General features: G+C 42.1%; 1 protein-coding gene across 5 annotated transcripts in view; it reads right to left on the reverse strand.

Annotated features, from left to right (window-relative positions):
* Positions 1-20,276, reverse strand: part of adgrb3 (adhesion G protein-coupled receptor B3) — a 128,671-nt gene extending 108,395 nt beyond the window's left edge. Inside the window, exons 1-2 of one of the 5 annotated variants that reach the window (XM_081714589.1) lie at positions 19,843-20,265; positions 17,181-17,949 (exon numbers count right to left, since the gene is read on the reverse strand). In XM_081714589.1, the coding sequence (XP_081570715.1) occupies positions 17,181-17,934 (754 nt within the window). In that variant the 5' untranslated portion in view covers positions 17,935-17,949; positions 19,843-20,265. Of the gene's footprint in view, positions 1-17,180; positions 17,950-19,842 lie in introns of those variants that run through there. The other 4 variants (XM_081714588.1, XM_035529943.2, XM_081714590.1 and 1 more) reach the window with 4 other exon arrangements.
* Positions 20,277-21,140: the final 864 nt, after the last annotated feature.

The raw sequence follows: 21,140 nt of genomic DNA on the forward strand, positions 1-21,140 counted from the left end.
AAGACATCACCTCTGTTAACAACACACTGGAAATCTCATCATCAGTACCACTGTGTTAGCACTAAGTCATGAGTCATCACAACCAAAAACCGAAGCAACACCCTTCTTGCCCAGCTGATGTTTTTAGGCCCGTCAACTTTAGCAGCCATTTTGGCAGGGTCTGGAGTGCTTGTGATTTGTTGACTGAGGTTCTGAATTTTACACGCGTAAATGAAAGCAAATACCAGCCACTGACTGTTGTGAAACGACGCAAATGGTGACAGCAGGTGCGGCCTGGTACGCTGCTGTGACAAAGCCAGTTCGCCCATAAATTTGACAGCAGACGCCGTCGAAGCGGAGCAATGCCGTCAGAACGTTAACCCTCATATGAGGGTCATAAGAGATGCGCACCTGAGTCCGCAGTCTTGTGCCGCGCCAGACTTTTCAGGTCACGCCACACCATCTTTTCCTGTCGCCTAATAGGACTGCGTAGATACAATCCTGCCCCAAGTAGTGGATGAATATCCTGCATTTTTTCCCGCAGGTGCCAGACAAACGGCAGATGAAAATAAACACTTAAATTATGGGATGCCATATGGCTGCATCACTCCGTGTATGCTCCAAATGTAGTCGCCGGTGCAATAACCCCAGCACTAAACACCTCAATTATCATTCGGATTCTCCTAAATATTAAGGTGAATCTTAGAAAAAGTATCTCTGGATATGCAGTGCTCCTCTAACCCCAACCCCCACAGACAATTCTGCTAAGTCTGGAGGAACCATTGCCATAGAAACCTGCATGCTTAAGGAAATAAAGGGGGAAAGCATCTCTCTTGTTGCAACTGCGTTGGTTAGAAAACCAGCAAGGGTGTTTGGGTCATCCAACACAATTTGGCCATGCACGCTTGGGACACCAGTCTTGTCGGTAATGAGGTTAGGTAAAGGTGGAAGGTAAACCTATGTCTGTTGTACCAAAAAGAACAATGGTGAGAATACAGGACTTCAAATCAGCTCAGTACATCTGTCCTCTTGTGGAATACCACGTGCCGACTGGGCGACGCTCGGTAAATCCCAATTAGGGGTCGGGAAGAGCGCGGGCCATCGCCAGGGCTCAGCGCTAATGAGGAGCAAATGTGCACCGCGCATACCAAGTACTCATCTGGAGCCGCCATCTCTAGAGACCCCCACCAGAAGCCAAAGGATGCGCGTGCTGTGTGTGTGCGTGTGTATACACATTCTGTGACTCCTTGTTTGGTGAGTTGGTGATACCCATGCAGCTCATTGTACATTCCTGCCCAGCTGTTTAATCCAATCATTAGGTTGACATCACGCAAGCTTGTAATCATAGAGGACCTCATACCTCATCTGTCCATGGGAGCCTTGGGCTTAAGATGGTCAGGGAAAACAGGGGAGGCAGACCTGTTCCGTATGTTTCACTTTGACGAGTACACCTGAGAGTCCCCTGTGTTCAATCAGTCCACGAGAGCATTCATAGAATGAGTGGCATATGCATGACAGCTTTCCCTATGTAAGATCGGATAACATGGCCTCTTTCTTGTTCTTGGAGTGAAATATTGATTGTGTGGGGGCAGTCACATGATTAGCATAGTCATGCAATGCTGCATGGCTTGTGACTGAAACGGAGGTACTGACTGTTTTTTACTCATAGATAGCCATGGCTCCATATGCCAAATCCTGAGCTGAAACAATACCTTTTCTTATTTAACTGTCACTGCCTGCCAGTTTTAAATTAATTTTCCACACTTTGACAGACCTAGGCAGCTGTGAGTTTGCCGTGAAATGTCATATCTGATTTAAAATAGAAGTAAAAAAAAAAAAAAAGACTTAAACTCCCTCCACGATGTGTTCAAGTAAAAGCCCACATGAAAACCACTCACTGTGTGATATATGATTTCAACATATACCTTGCTCTTGAGAAGACCTGATTGGGATTCAAGAGTACGTTTGGTTCAAGGGTATGTTCCCAGGAAAAAAAAAAAATGCATACCTTTACCCTAAAGGTTTAAATAAAGTTATCGGATTTTTGTTTGTTTCTTAAGAGACAACCGGGATACATCTTGGAAAAGAGCAGGTGGGAGTACCGGGGTATGGAATCTGTACTTTGGGGCAATTTCAGGAGCGCCCCTGAGTCATACGTCATATCCTATAGACCCTCTACTGGACAAAAGCGAGTGTGTGGCACTTTTGTGTGTGTGTGTGTATTGGATAAATGTGGTATAAATTGCCGCCCGTTTGGTTATTATTGTCAGAGAACTTGATTTAACCTACTCATCGCGCATATTTTAGTGAGCGATGCCAAAAAAAAGTGAACTGAGTTACTAACAAAGTGTGGCGGTGAACTCAGATCATCAAGCCATTGAAGGTCTAGAAAAGAAATGGCTTTTAAACTCTTGAAGAAGCATGGCGAATGGAACATACGAGTCACCAGAATATACGGAAAGATATTTGTAATTTTACGTTATCGACGGCGTTATGCTGATATCTGAAACAAAAAAAAAGGCACATTTTCAGAGAAATTAAACTGTAGGCGTAAGTCCTATCCTTGTTCCTTTGAAAGCACGTTCATTTAATTATTCAAACGCCTGAAATGTGGTCAATTGGGCTATTCTGAATAAACAAAGACAAGTCCAGGCTGAGCTAGGCCAGAAGTGCCCTCGCGAACACATTCAAAAGATCTTAACGCCGCGTCTGTTTTGGCAGCGCGTCAAATCTCACAATCACTCACTTTGTTCTCCGCTCGCGAGAGAAATTCGCTCCCTCGAGGGAGAGAAAGGCACGCGCTTACGGAGGCTCCCGCTGTCTGACAAACACGTACACCGACACGCTCTTAGCTCACGCCGCATATTTACTAGCAACAACCAAATCAAATTACGTGCACTGCCGCGGCTTCCTTCTGCTACGCCGCATCTGGAGCACGACACTGGGATCCACTTTTCGCTCTCTTTTTCGCCGCTGACTCTTGACCATACCTAAGATATTCAAGGATAATGTAGTTCCTTAAGCATTAATTAAAGCCGACAACGCCTTAGGTCAGTCAGCGTCATTGGCACACCACTTTGTACGGAATAAGGACACTTCTCATAAACATAGATGACATTTATTTTATGTTCCAGTTTCAGCGCACCAAAGACGATTTAAATAGATATACCAAGGTTGTTTGTGATACTAATGAAAAGAATTGTAATCGTAAAAGGAAAAGAAAGCTACTTATGCGCAGTCTGGAAAGAAATTAACATTTGTTCGCATAGTCACAAGGGAATGAAGCACGGCGTCTCTTTAAACAAAAGGAGTTCTTAACTAATGACTTCAAAAGTTATTCTTCTTTAGTTAATAACTGTAGTTGGAACTACAGTAACTGTACTTTTTTCTTTTCGTTTTTGCATGGAAATAATTCGGTTTGTCAAAAGGATTGTTTTCAACAGGGCGGTCCAACTGATTAATTGTCCGCACTTCATTTATATGTCTCCAAGTGTCATTGCTCTGCCTGTACATAGAAGTTAAACCTAAAGCTTTCAGAGCATGGCCGTTTGAGCCCGTGCAGAATTTTCTGATATAGGTACCAGTGGAGGTTTGGAAGGGTTATATTCCTAGCACTGTAGACGGACCTGTGCTTATAAAAACACCAATAAATAAGTTATAGGACCTCATTCAAAAGATCTAAACATTCTATTTGTGAAAAGCCATGATTCAGAGTTGGGCGTACACTCTTCAGATCTTTGTGGTGCATCAGCTCAAAGATGCAATTTATAGGTCCACAGGTTGAGGCTTTGCTTGTATATGCAATATGTCATACCATCTGCTCTGTTTACTGCTGGACAGTTTCAACAGGACAATGCCGACTGGCTATTATTCAGGTGGTGGACTGTTGTCATTAAAGTAGTAACACTGACACATTATCTGGCTGACACAATACCTGGCTGGCACAGCATGAGAAGGCCAACACGGGTTACAACCTCTAACTGCACCCCTTTAAGATGGATCTACAAGACAGCTCTTCCTAATAAGATAACTACTGAGTACACGGTAAAAGTGATATCCAGCAATATGGCTTTACCAATTCTTTGATGTGAATTCAGCATTTCTGAAAGTTGTATAGTAAAATTCAAGTTCATAAATGCATGCACATACAGGACCCACTTCAAGCCATCAATAATTGGAGCGTGGTCTCCCGTGGCAGTCACAGGCAAATGCTCCCTCAGGCCAGACCCCCTCCCCCTGGAAATGCTCAACAATCCCACCCCAAGATTTAATGACTTTAATAATCATACTAATACATGCCACAGACTACCAGAGAAGTCAATTAAAAGGTATTCACTTAAAGTTCTTAGGGGCATAACATAGTTAAGCCCCTTTTGAAACATTAATACAGCACATCTACTTTAAGGTTTATTAATGAAACTCACACAGATTGTTCTTGTGAATGCCAATGTTCATAAAAGACCTAATTGCAATCCGTGTGCTGTCAGTCAGCTGAGCCCAGCTGAATTAGGTCTGTCGCAACTCCACGTACAGCCAAGAAATATAAAGCCTACCAGCCATTACATATTATGTATGTCAAGATAATGTATTAAAGGGCCTGATGTGCACATCTTATTAGACAAAATCAAGAAACTGACTTGCTATGTGATTGCAACAAACAGAAACACCTAGTGTATTGTTGAGTGCAAACACACACACACACACACACACACACACACACACACACACACACACACAGTTGGAGTATAGTTGGAGTTATATATATATATATATATATATATATGTGTGTGTGTAAACTTAAAATATTATTAGGAACTATAGCAATTATGGAGGCGCTATGCTATACACTGACAGAGAGGAGTAACAGTTCATGCACGGTTTCATGGTGTTGAAACGGCTTAGGGGCTCAACGTTGGGTGTGCACCACTAAGCAGGCAGATCTCCCATCTTTCTGGCCTTTTCTTTCCATCCAGTGTACACCCGCTCAATAAACTTTGCCATCTGCTGGCCTGGCTACTGTTAAAGCCCCCCTGGAGACCGCAGCCCATGTTTTAGAGGAAGAGTGAATTCGGAAAAGCCAAAGAAGCCCAAAATGCAGGTCTGCTGGCTTCTGCTCGCGCCAGCGTGCGTCACCGTCACAGATCCCTGAACAGTGAACGCGCCTGCGGGTGAGCAGGTCATAGAGTCCAACACTAAGACTCATGCAATCTAGCTAAGACATACTGCAGGTTTTAGGCCTTCCGATATTCAGTAAAATTTCTCATCCTTGATATGGTTTACTTATTGTAAGCTAGTGTTTCCTTTTTATGCTGCAGCAATGTTTAGGGCACTGTGCAGTATGCATATGGGATTGACAGGCATTTGACAGATAGGAGAGCCATGCATCACTGGGTTGCTAAATTAGACAGGGGTGGGTTATTTCCTGTTTCATTTGGATGCTGGTGCCTTTTGAACCAATTTATGTGCTTATGTGATTCAAAATATAATTATTCATGTGCTCTTGTTACAGCTAATGTGTTACATTTGAATGTATTGGCTTCATGTCGCTTTAAAAAAATGTGATTTCATTAAGCTAAAAGCTCTTCTGTCCATCTATGTTTGATCATTAACCCCGCTAACGTACACCACAGATCCAGCTCCATGAAAAACATATTGTAATATTATAATGAATAAAATATATATAACACTCTATGCAGAGCAGTATATATTAATTCCAACAAAAGAGAGTAACTGTGCTCTCCAGGGGGTAAATAAAAATGGTCTTTAACAAAAAAGCAGGAAAGAAAAGAAACATCTCTCCATTTACACCTCATTATCACTTTTTTCAGTTTTTCAAAACTGCATACCCACAGGGGCTGGTCAAACTATGCCATTAGCTAAAACAAACTTTCTGGACTTGTGATTACATCGTACAGCCAGTGTTTCTCAGGTGCCAGGGTTTGATTGCATTCATCACTTAGCTATGTGAAGAGCAGCCCAGGAAACACAAGGGACAACTCTTAGCCAATCAAGGAGCTGGACCCAGGATAAGTACAATTTCAATAGATGCATACACTTGCTTTAAATAAAAAGTAAATATATGCATATGTATGATTTATGTATGGTCATGCTGTCTATTTTTTTTTCATATACTTTAGCTGCGATGCCAAAAATCTGTCTTGGCAGTTCATCTAGTTTCTCACTGAAGTTTAATTTGCCAGTAATATGCTGCACGTTATGCGCAGGGACCCTGATTCATGGTGACATTCAGCTCCCTGTCCGTCCTGTTAAGGCATTTTCACTTCATGGCAGCATCTTTGTCTGACTCATCGCCCTCTCTGGATCGGCCGCTGCTCTAAGCAGGAGTGCTCAGAGAAATAAAGATGCATTCAGTCTTCTTTTTGTTTTCGTCTCGCCTTTCTTCTTCCTTTAAAAAAAAAAGAAAAAAAAATATCTTCTCTTTGCTGTTTTTCTGCCAGATCAACTCCAGTCTGCTGTAAACACTAAATGAGGGTAATTAACCAGCATCTGAGCCCGGAGCTCCGTAGGTATTGCAACCCTGTAGATTTAGTTTAGTTTTTTTTTTTCTCTCTCTTCACTACTGGCTTGTAATTACCTTTAGAAAATACTGGAGTGGCTGAAAAGTCTCACTGAATCTTAGCATGATTGCTCTGTTAGATTCCTTTACCCATGAACCCACCTCAGAAATGATCTTGAGAGTCCGGCACTTGTGTATTGCCTGTTCACAATTTTCGGCCCACTTGTGTATTTTTACACCAAGCTGTTAACATGATGGCGGTTTCCTCCCGCAGTCTGAAGGGAACATCGTTGGGCAGAATGACTGCGCCAGTCATCCCTCCAGCCTCCAGAGAAGAGAGTTTTCTCCCCCCCCCCCCAAACAGACCACTTCTACGACGTAAACAGTTCGTGTGATGGACAGAGTCATTTGCCCAGGGTATTTGGCTGGATGTTAATGCAAATAGCTCCATTCGATGCTCTGTAATTGCCAGCCGATGACAAGCAGTTCTGACGCACACCCACTCCGCCGCTCGGGCTCGGAGCTGACGGGAGCAGAAGGAGTCACTGAGGACGCGGTGTCTCAGCTGGAGCCGTTCAGCAGCCAGCAGAGCAATGGCGAAGCACAGAGTTCAGTTCACAGTAAGGATAATGTAATATTCACCTATTAGTTACAGTGTAACGGCACGCTGGTCTGGGAGGAGATTTTTCCGTCTTGTAATTTCAAGTTAATTGGTAGTAACAAAAATGTTCTGTAGGTAAAGGCTACTGAACTTTCAGAAGAGCAGTTCAAAACTTCCCTAATAAGGAGACATCAGCCCCCTGAGAAACAGGGACAACGTGCACAATAGTCATAAAAGTTTTTTTTACCCCATGCATAGGAATTGTATTTTCGTTATGCATAAAAGAAAAATGACGTAAGAGGCGGTGCCTTCAGAGACTCATTATTAGAAACTGCCATATTCTTAATGCACTGCTTTTTGAAGTGAGAGAAGATGAAACCACCACAGTACTTTGTACTTTGATCTTAGAGGGGTTACTTATCTACTTATCATTACATATATATATATATACACACACACACACACACACACACACACACACACACACACACACACACACACATATATATATATATAGCCGAAAAAGATGCAGTACACTGTAAATGCAGTGTACTGTAGTAAGAGTATACAGAGTTTCCTGAGAAGCACTTTCCAGCACTGTGCTTGCACAGCTGATAAAGGACCTCTGCATCAAATGTCCTCTTTCTTCTCTGGAAACTCAATTCTGAAGCTCTCTCTCTCTCTCTCTCTCTCTCTCTCTTTCTCTCGCTCTTTCTCATATATATATATATAAATAAAAAAGGAAAGGGGTTTCAGTAGCAGAAAAGCCATCATTTGGAGTCACATGTTTATACCTCATCTGTCTGGTTTTCACCATAGAATAACCATTTCAAATGTTCCATTTTAACATTACACATAATGTGTTACTCATGCAGTCTGCCTAATGGCAAGCATATGGTAAACATCAGCTAAGGTAAAACTTTGGATACAAACACTAACTAAATGATAGGCCTATGTCTGTTAAGCCACAAACGTAACAGTACAGAATTTAATGTGAGTGTGAACAATGTCCACAATGGGCCTTATTAATGCCATCCAATAAAATATATTTATTCATACTAATGACTCAGTTATTATAAGCTTAATTTTCTCAGGCTTATTTTCTGTCTTGCAGATGTCCAGAAATTGCATGTGATACAATATGAACTCTAGGGCAAGATAATTGCTATGTACTGCACAAATTGCTTGTCCATAATAAAAAGGAGCTAATTATGTTATATAAATTGGCTATACACGGTACCAAGTTTTATAAAACGATATTTTATGAAAGCATATTCTTCAATATAAGGCTAATGAGCTAAAACAAACCTTTGCAAACCTTGATGGACAGGACTGAGATTTGTATATTTGAATGTAAAGTTTAGAGGCCGTTCCTGCCACATAGGAAGAACAGGTGGGGGTGGGGGGGCATAGGGAGGGGGCATCTCCCTATGCACACACCCCCCCATTCTTCCGATATGCCCCCCACCCTCCTCACCAATCCATGTCCTACAGTCCTTGAGAAATGAGAAATGCATCTGGGGACAGTCTGAACATACGACCTTCTCTTTCTGTTTTGCAGGTTAAGGTACCAGCCCGGTTTGGCATTCAATAGAGGCACCATGAAGCGTTCGACAAGTGCCCCGGGGCAGCAGCTGTCATATACATCAGCATAGGCTTCGCTTTCCTACGTTCGTTGAGCTGTTACTCAGGCCCATAGACTTGAATGGGAGATGATTTAAATGAGTTGGGGGTTAACACGAATAAAATAAGGATGGATTGGATGGATGAAGTCTGTTTAAAAGGTTATATTTAAAAAACCCTTTAAGCTTTGGAACGGACAAACATGTAATTGTCAGAACATACAGAAAGAAGCAATGCAGTAGCAATAGCCCTTAGGCTAATGAACAGCTATTATGTTAAATAAACTTCAGTCCCATGCAGAACCATCATAGTGGTGGTTAGTCGTGTTCATTTAATGTTATATGACAATAACATGTACCTGGAAGGGATATCAACACTTAATAGATGCATTTACTATAATTATTAAAATGTATATTTTCTAGTTGCAAAAATGAATCTAATTACACACATGCTGGCCTGCACCCTCCATGGTTGGTAATTGTCATATGACAAGAGCCAATGAAAATTGGCTTAATGACAAAAGTTGGAAGAAAAATGGACTAAAAAATATGACAGAATAATAAACTAATTCCTCATCATCTGCTGTTCTGTCATTTTAAACCATTCCATTGCAGTATAAATATTATAAATATTAGACTAAAGTTAAGTGGCTCTGGCCAAATGTCTTTCTCTGGCCAAAAGTGTCCTGAGTCTTGCATTACTTTAATACAATTTCAAAGCGAGGAAAAAGGTTTACCCTCCTTTTAAACTTTTTATCAATGCATTCAAGTTCATTCGATGGTTTTTCCTTGAGAGTTTAAACATGCTACCTATTGTGTAATGAATTGGGTTAGAATTTATGCTGCAGTATTATCTAACCCGCTTGTATTTGAATGTTCTTTGAATATAGGCCACACGGACACCCACATCCATGGGAGTAGTGACAGACGGGGGGGGGGGGGGGGGGGGGGGGGGGGGGGGTGTCTCCAAAATCCAATTTCCAATCGACCAATTAGATTACATTAATATCGGTTCCTCCCATGTTGTTGAAATAAATAATACGTGTCTTCCAGCTCTCAAAAGTAAAAGTGGTTTCATCTTCAGGGGTATCGTGTGAGTTGTTTAAAACATCCAGAACCAGGACTTCAGAAACAAGAGGAGTGGAGAGGGCAGAGCATAAAGCAGACAGGAACCCCATTCTTTCAGAAAACAGGTGAGCCTGAACGGCCAAATAGGGCTGCAGTAACATTAACATGTTGTAGTAACGCAGCCAGTTAGCCATTGCTAACTAGAGCTTAGATAGCGTTACATTTGCAGACATTTGTAACAAGCACCACCTGATTAAAAAACACAGCATTCGGTTCAGCGCAACAAACAGACATTTTTAAAAAGGCAACATGGCACTTTTTCTGCATTCCTCCCAGCTGCTAAGTTAACCAGCTAACTAGCTACCTTGTTAACTTTTGAAATGCACACTGCTGGCTCCGGGAGCATCCTTAGTCACTAAGGGAGAAAGAAGGCACCGCTTCCTTTTCTGAGGCAACCAAAGACATGAGAGAAAATGAGCTCACCAACTTCCAGCCTAATATTTATTGAGCAGTTTCAGCAGTGGTGTGGTGATGGAGGCATGTCTGTCAGGGCTGTAGAATAGTAATATCCTAAAACAATCTTAGGTTAAAAAAAAACAACTAATAATAATATGCATAAGACACTGTACAAACATCATGAAAAGCATGATAAGTCTGAGCTAGAAAAAAACTTGTACTCCCCTGTGTGTACTGGATAGATGCAGAAGACTCTCCCAACCGACACTAAACCAATAAACTCGGTAATTGTGAAATGGAGACTGTGTGTTATATTTCTGATAAATAACAGTGAGTGATTATTTACAAAGGACCTATTATCAAACCATGCTGGGTTCGTTCGAATTTAAATAACCAAAACACATTAAAGCACCATAAGCCTGCTCTGTCTGACTGAAACTGAAATGTCAGTCGCTTAATAAACATGGAAATGCACCATAAGGTGAAAACAGGCAATGTTTTCTTTTCCAAAGACATACAATAATCTTTCAGAGATATGCACTAAAGAAAAAATATTAAATGTAGTGGAATTTTGTGCCTGGAAAAGAGATTGACATCTTAATTTCTGTGACCACCACAAACAGTGTTACCCTGGTTTCCATTCCTGTCAAAAAGACTTGCAGTGAGGCCTCCCAGATAAAACAACGTATTTGAATTATGTTTTATACCAGCATACAGTATTTAAACATCTGACATTTTAAACCCAACCAGTTCCTTTTCATTCATCCTTATCTTACATCTTCAACACATAAAGAGTCTATAGCTGACAGTCAGACATATGCACCATTTTAGTAAAGATGAAAAACACCACCTGCAACCGCTCAGTGGTTTTACTATGCCAAATACTTCTACCGTCAGTCATACTTTATTACAAAATGTCATGGCACACTATGAGGAAACATTCAATAGTTGATATCCGGCATGATGATTAATCGCTAAGATACTGTGTCATAGATCATCAGTGTCATTTTATTTACACAGCCGCAACACCTGCACCATCAAACGACAGGTCAAAATGACCTCAGCACAAGGCTTAATGGAATGGAACCATCTTGAAATAAATAAGTAAAAAGATTATAAAAAAAGAAGAAAAAACCCCAAAATCACTGAATCCACATTTTACGTGGCCATTTAGGTTCCACAGGTAAAGTCTTCTAATTGTCCTGTCCTGATGATGAGCCTGAGTGAAAACATTTCAATGAGCAGTCTGCAATCCAACCAAGACCTTGAAACACTAAATAAATTACCAGACACCAGACTCTGCAGTTATAGTGATGTGAAAAATGATACTGAAACTCCCATGCCATTCATATTTCAAGGTGAAAAATATTCTTTATTCAAGAATTTGGAATTTGTTAACATCCACATGATTGTGTGGAGGTGATGTGAAAATACGATGTGACCCAAATACCTCAGAATCCGGTCAGACCTTACACAGCTAGCTGAAGTTCTGACTGAGCTGGAAGAAGGGCTTTGCCAAGTGAAAGCTAGGAACCGTGTGGCTTCACAGTTGGGGCTGAATTATTTTGGGGCCAGCAAGTTGACTTAAAGGCTCAACAAATGCTCAAGATGCCGACTCAAATGAACCTCGAGTTGGGCCAAAAGAGAAAGGGAAAAAAAACATTGTGCACGTAGTGGGACTGCAATCGCATGGCCAATAACAACAGATGAGCAGCAACAGGATCAGCCGCAGTTTGTGCGCACGATCCCCTCAACTTTCCATTCCAAGTCCTTCTGTTGATTCAGTTCGCGCTGAGCTTTTCTCCTGGAGGCGGACCAAGTGACCAGGCAGAGTCCCGATCAAGAGCAGCTGGGTTCTCAAGCTACTAAATGATGGCGACCCGTTCGACGAGAAAAGTTCAATCACCGTATGCTATTAACCAGCAAGAGAAGCCCTAATGAAATCTAGTGAATACGCAACAGCCAATTTGTTTTTCTTGGCCGCATCAGCGATGGAGCCGAGATGACAAGCAGTCGGTAAAGATGAGAAGGCTAAATTTGAGTCGCGGGCAGCAGGATAACTTTTTTTTTTTTTTTTTTTTACATTTTTGTCTGATTGCACATTTAAAAGATGGAAAATACAGAAATATTTGAAAACCTCAAGGCTAACGTTAAACACCTAATAGTCTATTGTCAGCACATATTCTCAAGTCAAATAATCCATTTCAGTATATGTAAACATGTTAGTATAGACACTGTCAGCATTTTCAGTACTTTGATCAAAAGCTTGTCTGATGCATCGCCTCTTGGTGCAGAGCCTGATGAACAGGAACAGCATCACATGCAGCCATATCATGTCCTGCGTTGTAAACAGTCTAGGTCATGTGGCCTCCAATTACCATGTGGCTATTTTACATTTAAGTAAGAAAGATTAAACACAAATGCTGTTTGTAACTTGGGCCTCTAAATTGCCCTGGAAATCTTTTGAAATTATGCACAGAATGCTGTTTCATCTTGGTCTAGGTGCATGTAACACAAATGCATGAATGCTGAATGTTTTTATTAACTGCCCCAGTGCACTCAGTGCTGGTATCAGTGTTGCTACAAAAAAACAACAACTTTGCGATGGTTAGTCTTTATATGTGAGATTTTAGTGCCATTCTTATCATCACAATATAGAGCTAATTCCATATAATGGCTGAGCTGCCTTTAACAAAGTTGAATTGGTATGGGCACGCAATAAAGCTTAAAAGGGGCCTGTGTAATGAGGGGCATTTCCTTGCATGTAGATCTTTGGCTGCCATTTCCAGATTTTTTTCAGGAATTTGGAATTTTCATAGATATTTTTTTTTGCTCTCAGAGACAGTGATCATTATGCGGGTCCGACTGTTCTGCAGTAACTTGACACATATGGTTAGGCCAAAAGCATTATTATTAATGCAGTGGACTGTGTTATTCAGTAAAAAAAAAGGTTGTTTGCTTATGGTCAATGGGAAAGCCTGCAAGCTCTGCAAAAGCAAATGAAATCTAGTGTTTTTAACTGATGTGGTCTTCGCAGATCATTCATTTTCGGTGGAGCTTTTGCAGTCCATTTTCAAATGTAATGACCATGCATCTTTAAACTGGCCCCTCTTCCTTACCCCCGAGTCATGCCTTCAGAAGCAGCCCTTATTAAGAAAAATGGCACCATCACTGATTACGGTTAGATCCCACTAGCAGAGCCGTAACATTTGAAATTTCTGATCAAAATAAAAAGAGGAGAGGAAAGGAGGATTCGAGCGTCCTCCCCCGTCTTCTGAGTGGGAGCTAAGATAGCCTCCATGCACAGATAACAATAGTGGGGAGCACAGTTACTACTAGGGGACTTGACCAAGATCCAGCAGGATTAAAGGGCCTCATGACGCAAAGGGGACGCGGTGCCACAGGCTTCGTGCTGGCCAGCGACCCTGTGCATGTGCCATTAAATTGGCAGCTCCATTTCCTGCGCATGGGAGATTATCCTTTTAATCTTACCACTAAAATGCTGAGTCATCATGGTGCCCATAAGTCCTTCAAAAGCTTTTCGCGCCGGGGTGCAATGGCTCCAGAGCGATACTTAAGGTCTGGGCTCCGACTGTGTGTGGTTTTTATTATTTATTTTTCCTTTTCCACTTCCGTCTCAGTCTCAGCAGTGCACGTCAAAAGAGCAAAAAATAGCAGAGCCTTCTCCATGAAGAGGGCGCCTGCCATTTTAAATCACGGCTAGAAGACAGCAGCGCGCCCGCACAAGACAACCTAATGACTCAGCAAAAATGACCCCCCGGTGGTGGGGCCACAGCCAGCTTCATTAGTATCAGCCGGCATCGGCCCATTTCGCGATACGAGGCCCTGAGCGTGATGAGGGCCCTTTGCGTCCCCGTGGATCCACATCTACTAGCGCATTCGACACCCCCCCTCCCCCACACACCCTCAAAAACAACAACGAGGGGAAAAAAAAAAGGAAAACATTAAGAGAGATCAGGCCGGCTGCTGGCCAAGGGCAGATAGAAGGAGGGAGTCTTGTAATGAGACAATGCCTCAAGATGTTGTTCATGTTCTCCAGCTGGGGCTCTGTTAGTGACTAATTTAGCCAATGCTATTCAGAGCAGCCGACTATGAGCTAGTGCATTGTAAGAAATCATCGCGGCTCAGCCAAATCCTGCAGATGGCCACAGTGACCATACAATAATGCAGAAATAAATGTTTGGGGGGTGGGGGTGGGGGGTGGGGGTGGGGTCTGTGGCTGAGAACCTCAGCAGCTGCGTTTATTACAGCTTAGCACTATTGACCTCTACATATGTTGAATGAGTATATACTTATTCATACATTACTTAAACCATTGAATAATTTGTAAAGTATGTATGCACAATTCGGTATGATATACATATTGTATAAAATGGAGACTTGCACAGTAGTTTGATATATCAAGTGAATGGCATTTGGAATTCATTTGAGAACAGACTGGGTAAACTGCTGTTCCCGAACAGCAACCCTAGCTACAAGTAGTCCTGGCACCTCGCCTTCTAGCAGACAGTGTTCATAGACTTCATTGAGCCAAGAGAAATCATTGGCATAGTCAATGGAGAACTTCTGAAGAGCAGTTGAGATTGTCAGTGTTTGATGGGCAGTCTATGCACGGTGCCAAAGTCCTGAACCCTACTTGTACCAAGCTGCTCGGCTTTAAAAAGCGGAAGCTTGAACGCAGGCTTCGAAAGAGCTACAGTCACAATTCACATCAGAGCCTCCTGAATGAAAAAGGCAGGGTCTGCAGTTAATACTGCGATGGCATCGCAAACGCAAACAACCATCGTGGTAATAATGCAATCAACTAATGCATGCTAGAGTGTGTCTTAATGTGTGGTGCCATCATAATTACCCATTATGCAAGTATAATATGTTTTTTACATTTCAAAACACTTTACTCTCTCACATGACCAGCGAGGATGTGTTTCAACCACTGATGATATTAGAAAGTCTAATCAGCCTTTCTTGCTTGGCTTGGGAGGGTGTGATCGAGCACAGAGCACCGAACCGAAAAAGAATGGGGGGGGGGGGGGAATAGCATTTTCAGGGGCCTTTCAGCTTCCCATTGAAAGGCCACACTGTGTTGCCATACACAAAGCAAGCATGAGGGTAAAGGATATCAAAGAAAGCCCTTTATTTTCACCTTATCAGGGGTCTTTCTGCACAGCAGCAGCACTGATTCCCCCATAAGAGCGAGCAGCCGTTACACTCTGATTGCAACAGGAGGGACAGGACTCTTTTGAACTCAAAAGGAATCCACAGGATATACACATGTTTTTTTAAAGGGGGGAGGTGGGGATAGAAGGCGGATTTGACACTGTCACTATAAATAGGAACGATGAGCGTAATCTTCCCCGGGAAAATGAACAAGCGTGCAGCGCAAAGCTTTTCTAGACATGCAGATAACTAAATGTTGACTGGTTGTTTTTGGGACACAGCTACCATTCAGAAATGGCCAGAGAGTCGGTTTATGCAAGTACTGCTGCCATACTGTACCACACAAGGAATGCGGCAGAAACAAATTTGGCAAGGCCCAGCGTGACACCACACGGACAGGCGAACTTCTACATGCTTTTCACATGTGTTGCTGGCTTGCAGGCGGCGGGTCTCGGTTCGCATCTAGAACACACGACTCAGCTGCAAGCTGTGAGTAAGAAGGCCACGGTCAGCCGGGAGGTCAGGCACGGCCGAGGCGGACGTGCTTCAGGTCGGAAAACAAGCGAGTCGTCCGATGGGTAGAGCAGAAGAGGAATACACGGGCCTGCTTAACTCGAATGAACTCTGATATCTCTGAAACAGTATTACATTTGATCAGTGAGGCTGGCACTTGCCCCCAGGGGGGCTATTATTTTCAAACTTGTGGAAACGGCATGCCACAGGAGGATTGGTCCAGCACACTCATACTCTCTCTCTCTCTGTCTGTCTCTCTCAACGTCTATATATCTATCTTGCTGCATTCTTTCCATGACTGATTTATTGCCTTTAAATTGCTATGCTGGAATGAAATGAGGGTGTCAATGTTGGTATCCAACAACCCCCCCCCCCCCCCATGAGATTTGCCCCTATGCTGAGCGATTGCTGCTGTGAAGGGTTCTTGAGCTGCTCTGCATTATAAAATATGAGCAGTGCACTTATGTTAACCTCCACATTTCATAGACCACCACATGATGTAATGCCTCAAACCGAGAGAGGATTTTAGAAATGTTAATAAAATTTTGGGGATTTTTCCCTCTGATGTTAGAGAAATGTGCCACTGTAGACAATTAAGCAGAAAAAGTTAGCGGATGTTTTTGGTTGGGGGTGTAACACAAAGATAATTTATCCTTCCTTGGGCCATATTTGTTTGATGTTGGTTGTCCATCTTCATAGCACCATCATGATCAAAGACAGTAACATAATCACATATGATTATATGACCGGAAGGTTATCCGTTTTCTTGGATTACAAAGATACATTTGTGTGCTTGCATTACAATGTACAATGAGTAAGTTGTCGTAATGACTTCGCCTTGATTCTTGCTTGAAACAGACCTCATGTCAATATATCATATGCATACGATTCCAGAAAATTAAACCATGTTGAAGAAAACAGATTGTTTTACAAACTAGAAATTAAATAAACAAATGTAGTCTATGCCACAGCTCTATCATATTACATATTCATAAATCCATTTCCCCACTCTAAACAAAAGTTGGCTTTGGCCTGTTTCATTTAAAGACACCAAGAATAGCATAGTGTGCTGTGCGTTTAGAGTGCTGTGAAATTTTTTTTTTTAAAATTTGGCTTTATTTGGAAGGGTGGAGGGGAACTGGAGGCGTCACCAAGGGTAATAATCACCAGTGGTAAAAATCACGAAAACTTCGCTGAGTAAAGCGCGTAGAACGATCCCCGAAGGCTGCGCATGTGCCATACTCACCCTCCTTGGATGGCCGTTTCACCTCCGCACTCAGGTTGCATGCCTGGGCCGTGCGCATCTGCGGCGTTAAGCATGCCTCGGTTTGCGGGTTTAAAGGCAACACCACGTTGTTGAGCATTAACACGCTCTCAGACTCGCCATCTCCCAAGTGCTGTGGGCAAGTGCATTTGGAGTACACAATTCCACACGACTCCACAGTCCCTTTCTCTCCCTTCAAGCAGTTTTCCAACCACGTGCATAATACCTGACATCCAAACTGACTTGGGCTCGCCTTGTTTAAAACCACAAACTCCACCACAGACTTCTCTTCTTCCTCCGTTTTCTTTGTAGCCAATCCGTTGTAATCATAAGGGAACACCCGGCGGAGCTGGATGAAATTTTTGTCATAATGCAAAAATACATAAATATTCTTCGCGTCACATAGGTACACAATGGATTCATTGTTCTTTAATAGTTCATTGATCTTCTCGTGAGAGAAATGATCAAACTGGTAAACCAAAAGAGAGAATTCAGAGCAGCTTAACTCACGTTTGTAAAGTTTAAGGTAGATACTGTATTTGGTAGGATCTGGGTTTTCCAACGTCCAAGTACAATTTGTGAAGTTCTTCGGAAACATTTCATTCACAGAGTAAGATCCATAAATAACTCCCTTAACCAGTGTGGAACACCAGAAATCTTGGGCACCGGTATATCCAAACATAACCAGGAGATAGGTGGAAAATATATAAATCAACAGATTACGAATAGCCTTCATCCTATGTCATTTGGCCTGAAAGAGAGAAAAAAAAAAGATACACTAAGTTTTTTCAGCAGTACAGCTCAGCCCAGGGGAAAAAAAAGAGATTTGTGTGAATTTTACATTTATGGTTTGATTGTAAGATTTGATATTCACAGACACATGAAACTACAAAAACAAGGATATTCGTTTGGATAACATGCCGACTATAGCCATTACGTTTGCTTTACATCGAGGTCGAATTCATCTTCTCCTGAGAGGAAAACACATTTCGGATAAACATTGCCACCTTGTGGTTCCTATTATTGAGCATAATAACTTTCCGGCACCTGCATATCCATTTAAGATAAAAAATCGACTGTGAAATTAACATTTGACATGAGCACAGTCTTTCGAATGATGTTTATTATTTTTAGATGAGCTTAGCACTGCAAGCTCTATAAATTGTGTACAGAGAGCGACATCTATTTTGCCCTCGTATAAGGTCGAGTCTACTGACAACCAATGAGTAAGAAAACGTACAAAGGAGTATATATAATAAACATACATTTCTCGAATACGTGTTCAACTGTGGAGGGGGGAAAATCGTTTTAAGCGGCAAAATCAAAAGGAAATGTCAAAGTCGCAATATTCTGCAGTGGTCTACACTGGCGCCTGCATAAAATTCTGCATAGGCTGCCTCAATACGCTGTGTCTCGGTTCTCATTGAAATTGACCGAGAGACAACTCAATAAGTGGTTAATTTTGTTAATGTCCTTGTAACACATTGGATTTAAGGGAAATCTGCGAAATAATCGCGATTCCTTCTTGTTGTCACGTCGTGCTTGCGCGCTTTTCGAACCAGTATTACTTTAAGCCATGAACAAACGTTATCTCACAAGTAGTCTTAACATGCGGAACCCTTCAAAACGCAAACGGTTGCGATTTTGACGCACATCTCCCAACGCAGACAAACGTCCGCGAAACTTTGAAAGCTGTCCCTTACTCTTACCCTTCGTTTCAGTAATGCATTTTTTCTGTATTTACGTTTAGCACATCGAAAAGCGTGTGTTAAACGACGAAACTGTGCGTGCGTGTGTGTGTGTGTGTGTGTGAGAGAGAGAGAGAGAGAGAGAGAGAGAGAGAGAGAGAGAGAGAGAGAGAGAGAAATGCTATTCGATGTCCTGATTGCATTAATCCTGCAGGCATTGCAGCTGTGTGCAGTATCACAGCAGTGTGGAGGCGTTTAAATTCATTGTAAGGACGCCTTCAGATTCGGCATTCCCGAAATCGAGCGACTGAGCGCTTCGATAGGACATTTTGTTTTTATGGGTTTATTTGGCTTGACTGCGGTAATACTTAACGTGCGATATTGCACACCAGACTGCGTGACTACACGCTTTTGTATGAATCCAGTTTTTATTATTTAAGACGAAACATTCCGCTCATTGGAAAACATCAGTTGCTTCGACACTTTCATGTAGAATATGAACGGATTGCAACTACATCTTAATCTCATGCACCAGCGACGTGGTAGCCGATGTTTGAGCAGCCTGATGTTTTACAAAACCACAGTGTTTGTCAGTTGTTAGTTTTAAGGAAATAGACATAGAATAGAATAAGAAAACAAACACCTAAATCGAATCTAATGATCCACGATCGGCGCCAAAACTCCCATTTTCTGATTTTTACCCAAATTCTCAATATCATCTTAACTTACCGTTAACCCTCGTCCATTATGTGACTCCTCTGAAAAATTGACGTAGTTGTATTGCATTAATCAAAAGCAGAGAGCATTAAGCACCTCTGCAAGTAACCTAATCACTAACTGAGATGCATCTGATAGATTTAAACTTTGATTCAATAGCGCTTCTGTGCGCGCCATTTCATTATCTTCAGCATTTACATGTAATAATAACGCCAACAACAACAATAATAATCATTTACCTTACACTCCGGAAGCTATGGCTATTTTTCCCACATACTTGAAGACATCCTTTAGAAATGACAAAATGTGAACCTATCTTGCAGATCAATATTTCCCATTGCCGACGACAGAAGTCCGGTGCAACAAGATGGTCAATGGGCAAAAATGCGTTAGACTCCAATCTGGCTCATCTCCCGTCTTTTTCGCGTAAACGGAACCAAGTGTGAGCAACCCAAGTAACGGTTAGAGGTACACTAAAAACGACCAAAAAAAACCCCCCAAAACCCAACAATCTAAGAAACGAATGTAAACGTATCTCGGTTGATCGCCAGCCGTTGCCTGCTTCCCCTGAAGACCTGGTGGAGAAGGGCAGCAGGTAGACCGAAAATCCTTGACGGATGGCAGGGGCGACGCTCGAATACCGACTCGGTATAGAATGAGATGGGAAGCCGCTTTTCTCGTGCGCTCGCTTGCCGAGCCTCAGGACTGGAGCTGCAATATCACGTCACTGCCACTAAGATAAAGCACGCATGGACGTCTCTCGCTGCGTCTCTCTCCACCTTCACCCCCCTTCCCACCGGCTTGCATAGCACTCATTTTATTGAAAATCAAAGCAAGGAGACGTTCTTCCAACTGGACGTAGCAGCGCGGTACGTTTCATCGCGACAATCCCAAACGGACTACAACCAGATCACAACTAGGTGGATGACGTTTGGAGCAAGAAATGCACGACCGCTTCCTAGGACGTACTTTGGATTTACCTTTTTTTTCTGTATTTTCATATTGTTTATTATATGGGTATATTTCTAAAGTTTTTTTTCCCTTCTTCTTTTGTCTCATCTCTTTATCATAGCAATGCATTATGGGCTTTTCTCTTCGAGAACACTTCTACCGTTTCCTCCCCTGAGTTGGTGTCCGTAGGCTATTCTTTCCCGCTGAAGTTCACGACAAACTGTAACTATGGTAGTAAAAATAAGCTATTCGACATGTACCGCTCTTATATCACTTACACAGTAAACGAACGTCGTACCTTTCCTTGCATTTATTTATTTATGATGGTGCATGCGTTAAAGTGCTTTGTCTCGAGGACAAAGCGAATCACTTGTAAGTAGCCTATTACTTTTCCGAATGGGTTCATTTTGAACCCTTCTGAAAGTTCAATGATTATTTAAAAATGTCACATTATCAGTTCATAATGATTTTTTGTTGTTGTTGTTTGCAATCCACAGATACTTTGTGCGCATTTTACCCTGCAGCGTGACATTTACCCTTACCGCGTAGATCTTGACGCGGCGAACGCGAGAGTAACGGAACGTCA

This window comes from Electrophorus electricus, chromosome 5 (assembly GCF_041902795.1).
Source record: "Electrophorus electricus isolate QZ-2024a chromosome 5, ASM4190279v1, whole genome shotgun sequence".
In the NCBI taxonomy this organism is placed as follows: domain Eukaryota; kingdom Metazoa; phylum Chordata; class Actinopteri; order Gymnotiformes; family Gymnotidae; genus Electrophorus; species Electrophorus electricus.